The 17,633-nt window shown below is 39.5% G+C and overlaps 1 protein-coding gene across 1 annotated transcript; it reads right to left on the reverse strand.

Moving 5' to 3' along the window:
• Positions 1–272: 272 nt before the first annotated feature.
• LOC131234712 (uncharacterized) lies at positions 273–16,327 on the reverse strand. The gene is made up of 2 exons (XM_058231648.1): positions 16,160–16,327; positions 273–698 (listed from the first exon to the last, which is right to left on the reverse strand). The coding sequence occupies exons 1-2, from the start codon at positions 16,230–16,232 to the stop codon at positions 481–483; spliced, it is 291 nt and encodes a 96-aa protein (XP_058087631.1). The 5' UTR covers positions 16,233–16,327; the 3' UTR covers positions 273–480.
• Positions 16,328–17,633: the final 1,306 nt, after the last annotated feature.

The raw sequence follows: 17,633 nt of genomic DNA on the forward strand, positions 1-17,633 counted from the left end.
AACAAAAATAAAAATAAAAAATGAAAAAAAGGATGGCTATGAAAAGATCCCCCACATCGTAAGGGCTAGGCTCATCCAATCTGAGTGATTTTCTTTCACTATTGGCTGCGCCAAATGTTACAAATGAATCCACAGATCTGCTCAATTATTGGCCACGCTACATGTCACTCAAATCTCCGAATCTACATAATTTGCATCTAGATATTCATCACATGAGCAAAGCATGCATCAATTGCCCCTGTTGCGATAAAGCAACTCCTAACCTAATCTGATTGCATCAATAACATTTTTGCATTATTAAGAATCCAGATGTCTAAAAAAGCTTCAGGGGAAAAACAAAATCAAACTCATTCCAAATGATTCGATGGCAACTGTAGATAATCAAAGCAATCCGTACCCATCGTCAAAAGTTTCAAATGCCAAAGGAAAATATATGAGAGCTGGGTCTGTCTTATTGCACCACTGTCAGGCATGACAAAATCAACCTGAGGCTGTTTTTTTCTGCTGGAATATGACGGCGTAAACTGGAACACCCACACCAATGCTGAATGCAGTGAACACTCCAAGAGACATCTTCAGTTTCTGATGCTTCATCCTGTCCAAGTTATACATGTGCTTCGCATGGAGGTAGTAAGGTTCTGAATCATGGCCATGTCCTCCCATTCTCTTCACCGCAGTTGAGTGCAATCCCCGAGGAGCTGTTGCACAGTACGTTCATATTGGTTTAGCATGGACTTGCAGCTCGAAAATGAAACCAAGCAATGTCATATTTTTTTGTAACCCAAGCAACAGATTGAAGAGAAATTATAGAATCCCAATGCATCAAGGACATACCCATTCAATAGTGGGACACAAGATTCATTGACCTGGACCATTGATCCAATGGGCCTCAAGGCCTGGCTCATCGTGATACTAATAAATTCATAATGCATCGTGATTGAGGGAGGGAGTGATGGGAAAAAAGGAAATTTTGCAGGTTATTTTTCCACCAAGTAGCTGTTTTCTAGTAAACTAATATGCCATTATTGGCCAAAATAATGTAAAGCATAGCAGAGGAAAAGTTATTCTTCAGCTCACTCCTAATTCTAGATTAGATGCCCCATCTTCGAATGCTGTTTCTTCCCTCATTCTGCTGTTTTAACTAATTTGCCATCATTTCACTTTGCTTCAGCTCACTCTGCTGTTTTACCTCGGCAGAAAGCTAATTCTACATGACCTGTCTTCCAAGTGCCAAACACAAATGCACCTCATGGCACGTGTGCAAGATGCAGGAGATTCTAGGGGTGGTCCTCATGATGAATGCTCCATTTCAATTCATATGGTGGGCAGTAAATGTATGAAGTAATAGACGGTTAACAAAAAATGGCAAACAAAGGTCTACATTAAATGTGTAGCTCACTTGATGGGTGTGCCTGCCTAACTTTTAGGATACGATACATACACCATGGGATGGCAGAACAAGATTTGTATTGCCGACATCAATTAGTTGGGATAAGGTTTAGATGAAGGTGATGACAATGCATGCACCATGGGAACCACCCTATGAACTTACCAGATCCCATATACTTGCAACATTGACACACTTGAATTATTATTATTTTGAATGAATGAATGACAACAAATCCATTAAACGGAGAATAGAAAAGAAGGACATCGCCATGCTTGATGTGTTTGTGTTTGGTGTTTGAAGATGGGGCTTTTGGATTTAAAATTCTTTAACTACTTCTGACACATCAGCAAGAATATGCCTCCATGTTGTGTTACAACCAAGGTGTTCCGTATCCATTATGATACAACCGTAAAGGCCGATACGTATAGGTAACGGCTGTGACCATTATACGATACGGGGGTGAAATGGGGTAGTTGATTTTTTGGAACTACATCGGCCGTTACAAGGGCATAACGACCGTTACCCCCATAATGGTCGAAAAATGACCACTTCTTTTTTCTGTGTAAATTTAATTTTTCCTCATTTTTTCACTTTTCTCATTCCAAAAACTTTCCTACTTCGTTCTACAACAGATTTCGACCACTCATACTATAGTTTTTACGATTAAAGTAGTAGATTGAAGTGATTTGGGTGAATAGACACTCCAAGGGTCATTTTTTCAAAAAATTGAAAAAAGTGGTATATTTGCATTTATTTCGATTTCTAATTCTAATGCTTGATTGTAATGTGTGAGCATTAGAGACATAACCGTGTCCATAAATTCACCAGACAACCCAATACAACACTCTCACTAAAGAGTGGACCGTTATGCTACCATAAACATTTTCAAAATAAAAAAATGAATACATAATTAAAATATTTACATTACTCTAGATTTTCAAGATAGTTTTTCAGATTTTTTTTGGCAAATTTTTTTAGGAACCATTATGGGGGTTGTAAAGGTCGTTACGCCCCCGTATTAGCCGTTACTACCGATACCCGTATCGGTAACGGTGGTGACCATTACGGCCACTGTTACCGATACGAAATACCTTGGTTACAACACAATTAACAGTCCTTGATGTCAACTATTCACCTAGTGTTAGCCTCACAAGCAAGTTACATGGAACCGGTAGCATGGGAAACCAAGGTCTTAACCTGATTGGGAACATTGCTCATTTCCAAGTGTAATGTGGCTAGCCATAGTTACTAGGGCTGTCAAATGGCCAATTTCAGACCATCCTGACCCAAGCATGAGGGCACATTTATTGATCAGTTTTGGGCACGCAGCCCTATGGGTATCAACGTGATGTGGGACCACAGCCCACCTTAGGGCCAGCATGTGCTCATTTTGGGCTGTTTGTTGCATGATTTGGGTCTAAATGTCAGAGATTGCATTTACCATTTATGGAAGATTGGGAAACTAATTTCGAAAATATGATTGAAGATTTTCGTTTTTTTTTTTTTTTTGAACATTAGATTTGGGGGTATTTAGTAGATTAATTTTTGCCATTTTAGGGCAAATCTTTGTTGTTATGATTGTTATTATCTTAAATAAATTATAGACTGATTTGAAATAAATTAAGTTTGATTTGAATCAATCTAATAGTTGCATGATTATGGGGATTGTCTTTAGGGCATTCCACATTTTTTGAGTTGTGAGTTTCCTCAAGTATTGTAAGGGAAAAAGTTTGGATATCAATAAAGTTATGTCTCCCTCTCTACTCAAATATTTCTTGTGAGTGTATACGGGTTCATTTCATTGCAATTTGGATATCAAGTTCTCATTGACTTGATAACCAGGAAGCACTATTTTCGTATCAAAGCGGGTGATTGTTTGGGATTTTCAACTCTGCATCATCTCCTAATGGCTTCTAAAGCGGGTGATCGTCAGGAAGAAGAGTTTGCACAAGTAGCCCAATTAATCTGCTCACTCACAAAGTGAGTAGATGAAATCACGAATACAGTTGGCAATCTCACTAGTCACATGAGAGAGTTCCAGAGTTAAGGGAATCAGGGAAGTTAAAGGATGAAGACATGTAGGGGAAGATCCCTACCAATGTCCTAACCAACAATGTGCAACCCTCAACTAATGAAGACACCAACAATCAAATCCTTCTATTGTTGGAATGTGATAGAGAGCTTGGAATTAAGGTGGAAATTCCAAAATTCCATTGTCATCTGCATGTTGACTACATCAATTGGCTAAGCAACGTAGAAAAGGCGTTTGAGTACAAGGAAACATGGAAAATCAAAAGGTTAAATTAATAGCAATGAAGTAGCATGGTGGGACTATCTCCAAGCTGAACAAATCCGTCAAGGTAAGGAGATGGTAAATTCTTAGAAAATGATGGAAAAGAAATTTTAAAAAAATAAATAAATTCTACAAGCGACTTAGGCATAGTGGTCAATGAATGATACACAGAGGAATTCCATACCTTGCCATCATGGGTAATTTTTCTTGAGTATGATGACCAAAAGATTTCAAGATATCTTAATGGCTTAACCCGAACATAAGAAATGAATTGGCTTTCAAAAAATGTATTTAAGATGTCCAATGCATACATACTACCATTGAAAGCTGAATAGAATTTATTGAGGACTTGAAACACGATTTTGGTGCCCACGAGGACCGTCATCAACAATGGGAGCAGCATACTAACTTCCCACGTAAGTCAACCACGGGGACTCCAATAGGTCGAAGGATGGCGGGCCAACATCCAACAATGAGGTCGTACCCCAACATGGGGGGAGATGGTTGTCAAAAGGGGCTAGTGCACCTAAGACAGGGCATAATAACAATCCTTAGCCCTTTCACATGCTTTAGGTGTAGGCAGTCAGGACATTGTTGTTTTTTATGTCTTGAACATCAATCCACAATTAAAGTAAATTTGGCTAAGGAGAATATGTTGAAGACACTCCTAACTATATAAAATCCAATAATGACAGAACATCAAGAACAAGCATAAGAGGATGGGGCACATGTTGAGGAAGATGTAGCAGATGTGTATGATTATAGGGGCAAGTCGTTGGTTATCCAATGAACTATGCTATCAACGCCTTGGGTGATTGATGAACACAACGATTGTGTCACTATCTTTTGCACCACTTGCACTATTGATGGGAAGATATGTACGATTTTGGTAAACAGGGGGAGCAGTAAGAAAATTGTCTCACAAGAAATTGTCTCCAGATTTGTTGTTTCAAGAAAGGAGAAGTTTTTGTTAACTCCATATACTTACTTTCCTTCTCTATTGGAACTAAGTACAATAATGAGGAGCAATATAACATGGTCCCCATGGATGCATAACACATTTTATTGGGGAGGCCGTGGTTGTGGGACCAAGATATGGTACCATTTAACTTGGGCTAACATTAATTCATTTGTCAGGGATAGTGCTAATATCATATTGCACCCAATGAAATATCTGCAAATACCCAAATTTGATAAAGACGGGGGTAAAAAATCGCTCGACGTAGAAAATTTTGAAGGGGAAGTCAAGGAGACGCATCATTTGTCTTGTTTGCTAAAAAAGACACAAAACAGTCAAATGTTTCACCTCCTCCACAAGACTCCATGAATATGAAGATTTGGTTTGGTGTCCGAAGAACTCCCACCTAGGCTTCCTCCTATGGGAACATTCAAACGCCACATTGATTTGCTACTAGGTTTGAGCCTACCAAATCTTGTTGTTTTGATCAACTGGCTTACTATCAAGTAACAGTTTCCTATTCCACGATCAGACGATGTATGGACATGTTACATGGAACGAAGATCCTTTCGAAGAACGACCTTAGAAGCGCATATCATCATATTCGTATCCAGCCTAGGAACAAGTGGAAGACTGCATAGGTTGTGACGGTTGTACAAGTTAACTTGTGAGGCCATTCGACCTTTCAAATGTGCCGAGTACTTTCTTGAGGCTCATGACATAGGCATTCCACCCCTTCATGGGAAAGTTCTTGGTAGTTTATTTTGATTTTATTCTTCTTTTTTCCTCCTGATTCATCTTGCTCACTTTGATCACTTACAATAATATTTTATGTACTACTAAGGGAGTCAGTATATGTTAACTTGAAAGAGTGTCCTTGTTAACAGTGTTGTGTTTTTTCGTATACCGTGTCTGCAGAAGGGATCAAGGTTGACAAAAAAGAAAAGCAAAGGCCATTTCGGAGTGGCTCACTCCACAGACTCTTTCGAAAGTTCGTTCTTTCTACAGTTTGGCAACATTTTAACAGAGATTTATCTAGAATTTCAGTATTATTATCACTCATGTCATTGATTGCATGCGTCAAGGGAAATTTGAATGGACTAAAGCGGCGGATTGAAGCTTCAGTAAAATAAAGAAAGAAGATAGCAAAGGCCCCAATTCTTTCACTTTTGGACTACAAAAAAGTCTTTAAAGTGGAAAGGTGATGCCTCAAATGCTAACAATAGCGCAGTGCTAAGTCATGAAGGAAAGTTGATTGCTTTCTTTGGTGAGAAGCTTAATGATGCACAAAAAAGCTACCACAGGTATGATCTCAAGTTCTATGTAGTAGTCCAAGCTACTACATTGGAGGCATTACCTAATTCATTAGGAACCAATTCTATACTCAAAACATGAGGCATTGAGATATCTCAACTTCCAGAAAAATTCGAGAGCACGCCATGTGAAGTGGATGGCTTTTCTACAAGAATATAATTTCCTTTTACATCCCAAGGCTGGAAATCAGAACAAAGCGACAGACGCTTTAAGTGGGAAGGTGGTTCTATTAGGATCACTCATTGTGACAGTTGTGGGATGAGGCATTAGAAGAACAATATAAGGACAGCCTAAGTTTTAGCAAGGAGCTTGATAGATGTGTGGATGGCCAAGTCCAAAGTGTGAATTCATCTCGCATGATGGATATTTATTCAAGGGGTTGCACTTTTGTATTTTAGAAGGATTAGTATAAAAAAAAAAAAAAAAATTTAAAAAGATCATGTTTGAGCTACATGTAGGACTAAGTGGACACTTCAAAAAACATAAAAACAATGGCCATGGTGGAGGGAAAATACTATTGGCCTTGTGTGCGTCATGACTTTGAATGGTTTGTAGCACAATGTCACCAATGCAAATCTATAAAAGGTCATGTGCAAAACACAGGCCGTTATACACTTCTTCTAGTACTAGTCATGTCGTGGGTGAACATTTTCATGGACTCCATTTTAGGTCTTCCTAAGACTCAATGGGTGTAGATTCGTTTTTGGCCCATTTCACTCCATGCACAAGGATGATGGATGCTATGCACATCGTCAACATATTTTCAAGGAGATTGTGAGACTTCACAAGGAATCGGAAACAATAACTTTGGGCCATGATTCAAAGTTTGTGGGGAACCTTTGGTGCACTTTACGGAAGCATTTTGGGATTAGGCTCCAATCCTCTAGTGCATTTCATCTTCAAACGGACAACCAAACTGATGTAGTTAATAGGAGCCTTACTAACATTTTGAGTGTAGTGAGTGACAATACATTTCAGTGGGAATTGGCTTTACCCTACGCTGAGTTTGGATACAACAATCAACAAATTGTACCATGGGAAAATTTTCCGTTTGAGATTGTAAGTCTATATCATGTACTTGATTCAGTATCGTTACTAGCACAATATCAAGTGAGCGAAGGCACTGATGCTTTCACCAAGCACATCCACAACTTGCAAGAAGAAAATTGAAGAAAGCAACACTAGATATCAAGAAACTGTGAGTGAACATCAATGGGAGAAGATCTATAAAGAAGGTGAATTGGTTATGGTTAATATCCACAAAGAAGGTTTCCAAGGACAACTTATAACAACCTCAACTCTAAGGAGATTGATCCATACTGAGCCAAGAGGAAGTTGAGTGACAATGCCTATGAGATCAAGTTGGCAGATGACTTTGACATCTCACCAACTTTCAATGTGGCAGATTTGTTCAAGTACCATGATGAGGTGTTTGACATGCAAGATGAAGTCATTTTCGAAATCGATAAACAACACCTGAAAAAAATGAAGTTGAACATGCGTTGTGCATGAAGACTATTAAAACTCGACGGTGCCAATACAAGCAACACTTGATGGAATAGAGGAAGAAGCCATATTCTAAATGCGCATGGATCATGGGCGACAAATTGAAAAGATCGGATTCAGAATGCATGAAGTGTCCAATTTGCCAAAGTCGAGTTCTTTCCAACCCCGAGGGGAAGAGCGTAGGCCCACGACCCCCCTTAGGCTGCAATATCTACTGATTTTGGGATGTTTGTTGCAATACTCCGGGCCTAAATGTTAGAGATCACATTTACCATTTGTGGAAGATAGAGGGATGATGTGGTATAGATATGATTGAAGATTTTAGGGGTATTTAGTAGATTTGTTCTTGCTATTTTAGACCTAATCTTTATTGGTGGGATTGTTATTATTTTAAATAAATTATAGATTGATTTGAAATCAATTGAGCTTGATTTGAAATATAGTTGCACGAAGCGTGAAGCAAAGCGGCAACAAATTTGGGGGTGGCAGCTGGGAAGCGCTTGTTTCAAAATATAAACAAGTAGAAATAGGTAGGAAACAGGAGCGGGAGTAAGAGTAGGACGTGTGTGAAGAAAAAGCTGCACCTACTTAAAAGAAACCTTCGACTAAGATTCAAAATCAATCTAATAGTTGGGGAATCTTCATTAAACATTCCCGGGGATTGTCTAACGGGGGTGGTGCAGGAGGTATTCCACATTTTATGAGTTGTGAGTTTTCTTAAGTAATGTATGAGATGAAGTTGAAGATCACATAATTATTTCTCCCTCTCACTGAAATATTTCTTGCGAGTGTGTATAAATGTTCATTTCTTTATGATTCTGGTGTCAAGATCTCATTGACTCAATAATTGGGTTGCACCACAAAGTGAGGCATGAGCGCAGCCTACAACAGTCACGAAGGGCTTGACCTCAGGGCTCAGGCCAGGATTCAATAGAAAGTGTTGTCAAACTAGTCCCAGGCCAAGTCTTTTGTTTAACAGGCTTGAAATTTAGGACAAGAAATGAGCATGATCCAAAAGCCCAATGGCCAAAACGGCCCATCAATTGCACATACATTACCTAGGTATGACAGAGGTGCCAGATGCTTGTACTCGTACAGGATTAGGTGTTAGACTCTCAACTCCCAATTTCCATATGAGAGAACAGATCTGCCATTCACTAGCCATGCCTCTCTCTCACAATATTCGAGCTGGTTTATATTGAATGTCCTCACTAAGGTCCTAACTAATAGCAAGCGGCCCCGATTTGTAAAGACACAAATGATCGAATCCACTTATTGTTAGAACACGACATAAAGCTCATAATTAAGTAGGAAATTTCGGAATTCTGTGGTCAGTTGCATGTTGAAGACTTCATTGATTGGATGAGCAAGGCGGTAAAGGTGTTTGAGTACAAGGAAATCATGAACAATCAAATGGTTAAGTTAATAGCTATGAAGTTTTTTGGTCACGTGTTAGCATGATAGGACAATCTCCAAGCCGAATGAATCTGTTGAGGAGAAAATAACTTTTTGGGAAAAGATGAAAAAGAATTTAAAGGAAAGTTCATATCCACTGCTTATATGCCCATAACCTCTATCAGAGATGTCATAATCTACGTCAAGGGAACAAATCGGTAAATAAATACACCAAGGAGTACCATACATTGACACCGCGGGTAGGGTTTCATGAGCATGAAGACCAAATGATTTCAAAATATCTTAATAGTCTTAACCCGAACGTCAAAAATGAATTGTCGTTCAAAGATGTATTTAATGTCTAATGCATTCACACTTGCATTAAAAGCTAAAGAGATGAGTAGTTGGCGATTTGGGATACGATTTGGTGCTTCACGCGGACCGTCATCAACAATGGGGTAGCTGCTAACTTCTCACGTAAGGCAACCACAGAACCTCCCATATGTCGAGGAGTGATGAGCCAACCTCCAGCAATAAAGTTGAACCCCAATCCCGGAGGAGGAGGTTATGGACGGGGGGCTAGCACGCCCAAGACAAGGCAAACCATCACTCCTTTCACATGCTTTAAGTGTGGGCAACTAAGACATTGTTCTTTTCACTATCCTAAACATTAGTCTACAATTAAGGTAAATTTGACCGAGTAATGAAAATATGTTGAAGACACTCCTAAACGCATGCAAATGAAAGATGAAGATGACACATAATATGAGTAATATGCATATAAGAATAAGATTCATGTTGAGAAAGATGTAGCAGATGTCTGGCGATAGGGGCGAGTCATTGGTTACCTAACGGACTATGCTACGGATGCCTTTGGTGATTAATGAGATGGTTGCGACACAATATCTTCTGCACAACTTGCACTTCTGGTGGAAAGATATGCACAATTTTGGTACACGGGGAGAGCAAAGAGAATATTGTCTCACAAGAAATTGTGGAGAAATTAAAACTCAAAGAACGTAAACATCCAAACCCATACTAGATTCATTGAATCAAGAAAGGGGGAGAATTTTTGCAGGTGCTTAATTTCATTCTCTATTGGATCCAAGTACAAGGATAAGCTGTGGTGTGATGTTGTCCCCATGAATGCATGCCATATTTTGTTAGGGAGATGGTTGTGGGACCGAGATATGGTGCATTTGACTTAGGCTAACGCATATTCCTTCGTTAAGGATGATGTTAATATCACATTGCACCCAATGAACATAATTCAATGCTCAAATTTGATAAAGACGAAGGTCAGGATATGAAGACTTGGTGTAGAAAATCTTGTAGAGGAAAGCAAGTATATTGGCATCATTGACATCTTGGTTGTTAAACAATACATACAGTCAGATGTTCCACTTCATATACAAGAGTTCCTTCATGAATATGAAGACTTGGTGGCCAAAAAAATCCTAGCTAGACTTTCTCCTACGAGGAACATTCAACACCACATTGATTTAGTGCTAGGTTCGAATCTACCGAATCTTGCGCACTATCGAATGAGCTTAACCGAACATGTTGAGCTTCATAGACAGGTTGCTGAGTTGCTACAAAAGGGTTTAATTCAAAAAAGCATGTCACCATGTGTTATTCCAGCATTATTAACAAAATAGACCTTAGAGGATGCATGTGGACAGTCGTGCAATCAATAGGATTGCTATCAAATACCTGTTTCTTATTCCCTGCTTGGACAACATGCTAAACATGCTACATGGAGCAAATTGACTTGAGTAGTAGATATCACAAATGCATATCCGGACTAGGGACAAGTGGAAGACTAAATTTAAGACTTGAGATGGGCTATACGAGTGGCTCGCCATGCCATTCGGCCTTTCAAATGTGCCAAACACTTTCATAAGGCTCATGACATACGTACTCTGCCCCTTTATGGAAATTAATTGTATATTTTGACAATATTCTGGTTTTTAGTCCCGATACATCTGCTCACCTTGATCATATACGACAAATATTTGATGTATTATGTAAGGAGTCACTAGTTGTTAACTTGAGAAAATGCTCATTTGTTGTCGAAAATGTTGTGTTTAGGGGGTACATTGTGTCTACAAAAGGGATCAAGGTTGTCTACGAAAAAATCAAGCCCATTAAAGACTAGCCCACCCCATGAACCTCTTCAAAGGTCCATACTTTCTATTGGTGACATTTTATCAGAGATTTATTAGGAATTTCATTACAATTATTGCACCTATCATTGATTGTAGGTGCAGAGGCAAATTCAAATGGACTGCAGCAGTAGACCGAAGCTTCAGTATCATTAAAAAGAAGATGACAAAGGTAATTAAAAAGAAGATGACACTCATCACCTATTGCGGGCGCAAAGGCAATTAATGTTTTTTAAATGGTTTGTCTTTTATGATTTCATTATTTTTTTATTTGTTAATTTTATTTATTTATTTAAATAATAATTTATTTGCATATGGAGGTGTCTCGGTGGTGCCTAGATTTTTGGAGTTCGACACTTTGGCACTTGGCAACTGTATCAAGTGTCTTGGTATCATTAGTGGCAATTCAAGAAGGCCTAATATATATATATATATATATATATATATATATATGCCTATGTTCTCTAGGCTTACAAATGCTATATACTTTAAGAGGAAGTGCATGATCCTTTTACTTGGATCAATAGTTTTGACAATTGGGAGTGATTTATGAATAGTCTAGACCCTAAAACTAATCCAACACAGGATTAGGAAAGACTTTTTTTAAAAAATTTATTTATTTTCACAATTCACCACTTATAAAAATGTCTTTAGATGTATATATCTTTTTCAAAAACTAAAGAAACTGTAATCTAGTAATAACCATTCACTATTTCTAATCCGTACCATCTATCTAAAAAACATATATATATATCGATAATGACTAAAACATCCCTAAGCCATGTCACAACCATGCAAACCTTTTTCTAAATTGGCCACAACTCACTCAATTCAAAGCAAAATCGCATGATCTCAAGCTCATTTAAAAGCTAATTCAATAGGCTTTCAAACAAGACCAATTTTGTGCCATTCATGCATATCCTTTTGTACTTGAAAACTAGCCTTGTAAGTGTCAAAAAGACTACACAGGGTGCACTAACTAGTCGAATGGTTTAATGGACCGAATCACTGAATGAATAACTTGTTCATGGACACTGCTGCACTTGGACTGCACTGTTCCTTCCCAATTGGGAAGAAAATTTTCCTCAAGTTAGAACCTTCGTCCGACTCCATTCACTTGGGACACATATGAAACATTTCGAGCCTATTTGGATGCCTCCAAGTTGGGAAAGTGGGAAGTGACTTACAGAGAAGTCACTTACAAGTGTTTGTGGGAGGAAATTCACTTGTAAGTCACTTACAACTTGTAAGTTTAATGGGGTGACATTTTCACACCGGGCTCGAGTGGGGTGACTAGTGGGATGCAGGGGCACACTCGGGGTAAGCGGCTCGTGGAACCCATAAATTTGGAGCCCGTGTGAGGCGGAACCCTTGGATTTAAGGCAGTTGAGAACATAAACCATGGATTTGAGGCCTGTGCTATGAGATAAAGGGATTAATTCGTCATGCTCTATCAATTCAAACTTTTAAAGCAAGTGGTTAATTGTCCCGCATCAAATTGGTATCAAAGCAAGGGGTCTCGTATTCAAGACTCCTCACCGAGGGTGATTAATGCAGGGACATTTTCACACCGGACTTGAATGGGGTGGCATGTGGGATGAAGGGCACACTCAGGGTGGGCGGCCCGCGGAACCCATGAATTTGGGGCCCACGATGAGGGTTCAGCCGAGGACCTAACACATGGATTTGGGACCTGGGCTATGAGATAAAGGGATTAATTTGCCATGCTCTATCAATTCAAGAGCAAGTAGTTAATTGTCTTGCATCAAAGTTACCCACAGGCAAAATTGCCAAAAAACACACTTCCTTGTAAGTGACTCAAAGGCCAACGGTCTAATTTTTAAAAAGAGGGGAAGAGGGGGGAAATGCACCTCCATGATAACAATGCTCCAGTAAGCTCTCTCTCTCTCTCTCTCTCTCTCTCTCTCTCTCTCTCTCTCCAATCAATGCCCTCTCCCTCTCTGCAATTAGGGTCAATGCGCCTTTGTCTTCCCCTCTCTCCCTCTCTACAGTTAGGGTTACGAGCTTTTTTCTTCTTCTTCTTTTTTACTTTTATTTGAAGTGGGCCCAATTCGGTGAGGATGTGATAGTGGGGCCCACACCTTAATGAATTTTTGGTATATCCATGTCGCCCATCAGTTTTGCCAACTCATTTTAGCACTTGGGCCCAGACATGAAGCGGATCCAAATCTCAGGTGGGCCACACCACAAGAAACAATGGTGATTGAACGCTGACCATTTAGAACTTCCTAGGGCCCACCAAAAGCAATCAACTATGGTTCAAATGGATGTTTGGAATTCTTGATTGGACCTATTATTTCCATAAACAATCTTTACTATCCAGTTTCTGGCAATTTTTTGGCTATTAACTGGATGGTTACAATCATTTGATTGGTGTGATTTTTGCTTAATGGTTCATTAATTGTGGGCTGAACTTGATGGAAAGGTTCAAATCAATTGATTGGACTATCCATGTGTCCCTATGCAACCTTTTGTTCTTCAAGCAATTGATCTTATCTCATTTTACATGTCATTTACATGGCCCTATATAAGTGGGGCCCACCAAGTCAATAGTCTAGATTAGGGAGCCATGAATTCTAGTTGTAGCATCTGATTATATAATCTAGCGCTATTGTAGGTATTTTGAATTCATGGGCCCATTTTTATGACCCACTTGATGATTAGTTTAGCCTAATAATTGGCTTAAATATTCATCTAGATGGACTTAATAAAATAGCATATTTGGTGTCAAGATTTCTTCTATGATTATAAGATTTTGGAACGACTTCTTGATCTAATCTCTACTTGGTGTGAATATATAACTTTTTATATGTAACTAACTTACAGGTTTTACAAACACAAAAACCAACTTACATATGACTTACAGCTAACATCCAAACAGGATAACTTGAAAGTGACTTACAGGTAAGTCACTTACAACTTAAAAAAACTTATATGCATCCGAACAGACCGTTAGTCACAAATATATTACCTTGTGGATCCAAAATGTTTGCCAAAATCAAAGTTATCACAAGGAATTCAACATGCTTTGATACCAAAACTGAAACAAAGCAGATGAACCGAAGCAATACACTTTAATATCTAATTGAATTTTGGGTTTGAAGTTGAGTCAAATTTGGAATCTCAATTGAATCATACCACTGACATTAGTATCAAAGCCCCATAATTAATCCAATACAATATTAGGGGGAAAGAAAAGAGAAGACAAGGAAAGCCTTCAGTTTTCATTCACAAGTCACCATTTATGAAAGAGTCTGTACATGTGTCATCCTAACCTTCCACTATTTTCACTCCTACCATCTATTTTTATTAAACATTGATAATGACTAACTTGTCCACAGATCGTGCCACAACCATACAATCCTTTCTAAAGGTGTAAAAATCATTAGATTCATGATCACGGACTCATTTGAAAGCTAAATCAGTGGGCTCTCAAATAGGACAAATTTCAGGTCATTCAAACATCATTTAGTACCCAATAGGTGACACAAATAGTAACTGGAAAAAAAAAAAAAAACATTAGAGGTCCACTAAATGATCACCAGTTTTCTGGATTCCACCAACAGTTTCCTGGACCCAATCTACTGATTGGATTCCTTGATTGCCACCACAGTTGGGCTGCATAATCAACCAACCTTGGGATTCTTTTCTATTGAATGTGAACTGTTGTCATAATTCTTCTGACAGCTTGTAAGCCACAAATTGAAAGTTTATGATTGTCCTCTCAAGGAGACTTTGGGACATGGTCCATCAACAGTGGGAGACAATGGATAAATGGCATAGATTACCAAATCGCACTTGTAATAAATTAAAAATATATATATATATATTAAAATTTAAAAAAAAAAAAAAAACACAAGTATACCATGCAACGACTTAGATTGAGGATTCTATAATTCCACAGTAAAGAACACCAAGTGCGCTCACTTGAATTTCAGCAATAGTCTCTCACATATGCGGAGCCTGGCGCACATGTTTCAGATCCAAGCATAGTATTATCACATAAACAACATTATAAGGAGGAACTTCCAATCGAGGACAGAAGATTGAAACTGTATATCAGCTGGTAGGCCAGTGTTCAAGAAAATGCAACGGTTGGACAGCAAACAGCATGTTAACATGCAAATGTAAGTATAACCCAGAACATTGTGCAGCTATGCACAACCGCTAACATACAAGCTATAGAGAGTTATGCACATTTAAAGCCACAACATGAGTGGTGCAAGACAATTAACCGCTTACTCTAAATGCTCGAACAGATAGAACATGGCAAATTAATCCATTTATCTCATAGCCCAGGCCCCACATCCATGGGTTAGGTTCTCGGCCGAACCCTCCTCGTGGGCCCCAAATCCATGGGTTCCGCCCCCTCGTGGGTCCCAAATCACACGAGCCACCCACCTCACACGGGCCCCAAATCACATGGGTTCTGCAGGCCACCCTCCCCAAGTGTGCCCCCGCATCCCACAGGGGACCCCACTCGAGCCCGGTGTGAAAATGCCCCTGCATTAATGAGGCAAGCGTTCCAATCTGATGTATAGATGAGAGAAACCATCTCAATCCAGACAACACCCTGTCATGTGTAACTTATGAGGAGATTGAAGGGGCCATTTGCAGAACACGCGTGCGGAGTGGAGCCTACCACGAACGTGCCCGTGTCATTTATTAAAAATAATAATAATAATAAAATTAAAATTAAAAAGGCCAGTCCACCGATCAGCGGGCCACGGGCGTACAAGAAAACTGCATGGACTAGATTCAACATACACGTATGGCCGAAATGAGAAGCGGATCGGCCTGATTTTCAGGCCAAGGAGGTTTCATCACTGCCCCACAAGCAGATCATATCTAATGCTGACATATGATTGTCAACGAATTCTTAATAGTTATGGGTGCCCACATGAGAAGTGGAGATCTGATTCTTTAAGGGTAGTTGAAGACCACCACCACCACCACCACCACCATCACCATCACCATCATCATATGTCATGTATGTGCATGTGTCGTGGAATACATGTTAAAAACGTTATTGAATGGAGAGAGAGAGAGAGAGAGAGAGAGAGAGAGAGAGACAGACAGACAGACAGAGAGAGAGAGAGAGAGACAGAGAGACGTGCCTGAGTTAGAGACAGCGGTTGCAGAGGACACCAACAACTTCATACCGGATCTCAATCCACCATTGAAAGCCATCTCTCTCTCTCTCCCCTGATGCCCTAAGCCCTAAATGGTAAATACAGCAGTGATGAAGGGGCTGCTGGAGAGTTCGTTTTGCTTGGGTCGCGACTCGAGAAATCCGGAGCGACGAGTAACACGTGTAAAATCCTGGCCGGAAGCGGATTGGCTGGTGTACCACACATCAGCTATACAGGTGGTGTAGGTACGTGTGATGCGAAGACGATCACGGACGCTCCTCGATCTCCTAGTTGTACGACCGGTTCAAAGGAGATCAAAATTACGTCGCCCCACAATGATGTATTTATTATATCCACACCGTTCATCCATTTGGCGATATCATTTTAGATCATGAGCCAGAAAATGAATCATATCAAAAGCTCAAATGGACCACACCACATATAGAAGCTGGGATAATGGCGAACATAGAAGCTGGGATAATGATTTTCACCGTTAAAACATTTGTAAGGCCCATCATAATGTTTATTTTTCATACAAACTGTTCATAAGGTTAGAAAGAGCTGAATGAAGAGGAAAAATATTGATGCAAAACTTCCGTGCCCCCAAAAAAGAGTTTCAACGGTAGATGTTCAATCTCCCGCCGCTTTTTTCAGTGTGGTCCACTTGATATTTAGATCTTTTTTATTTTTTGACTCAGATCTTACGATGAGCTCATTAAATGGATGGACGGTTTGGATATAACACATACCTCATAATGGGACCCACAGAACTTGCTAACATCAATGCACCAGCTATATGGCACGGATTGGATAATGACAAGTTCAGTAGTCAAATCCCTACTGAAGTGACATCACCAAGCTCTGTGGACCCACCACAGTGCATGTGTTGTATCTATGCTGTCTACCCGTTCGTAGAGATCACTTTGTGGCATTACAAAGAGAATGAGATAGATCTAAATTTCAAGTGGACCCGCTACAGAAAACTGTGGGAGTAGTCATACCCATCGTTGAAACATTTATAGACCCACCATGATGTATTTTTGAGATCCGACCTATTCATAAGTTAACACAGAGATAGACGAAGTGAAAATAAAAATATCAGCTTGATCGGAAACTACTGTGGCCCTTAAGAAGTTTTGAACGGTGGATGTCACTGTCCTCACTATTTTCTATAGTAGGGTCCACTTGAACTTTAGATCTATCTCATTCTCTTTGTAATGCCATAAAACAATTTATACAAATGGTTGAACAGTATGGATACAATACATGCATCATGGTGGGGTCCACAAAACTTGGTCACGCCACTTCAATAGCGATTTGGCTACCGAACCTTGTCAGTATCCAATCCGCCCCCCAACTATATAGCTGGTATGTGGTACATCAGCCAATCCGCTTCCATCTTAGCCATTTCTATTGTGACTCCATCGGGAAGTATTTTAGCTTGGCCAACTGTGATGTT

The sequence above is a fragment of the Magnolia sinica genome, chromosome 19, assembly GCF_029962835.1.
Source record: "Magnolia sinica isolate HGM2019 chromosome 19, MsV1, whole genome shotgun sequence".
Lineage (NCBI taxonomy): Eukaryota > Viridiplantae > Streptophyta > Magnoliopsida > Magnoliales > Magnoliaceae > Magnolia > Magnolia sinica.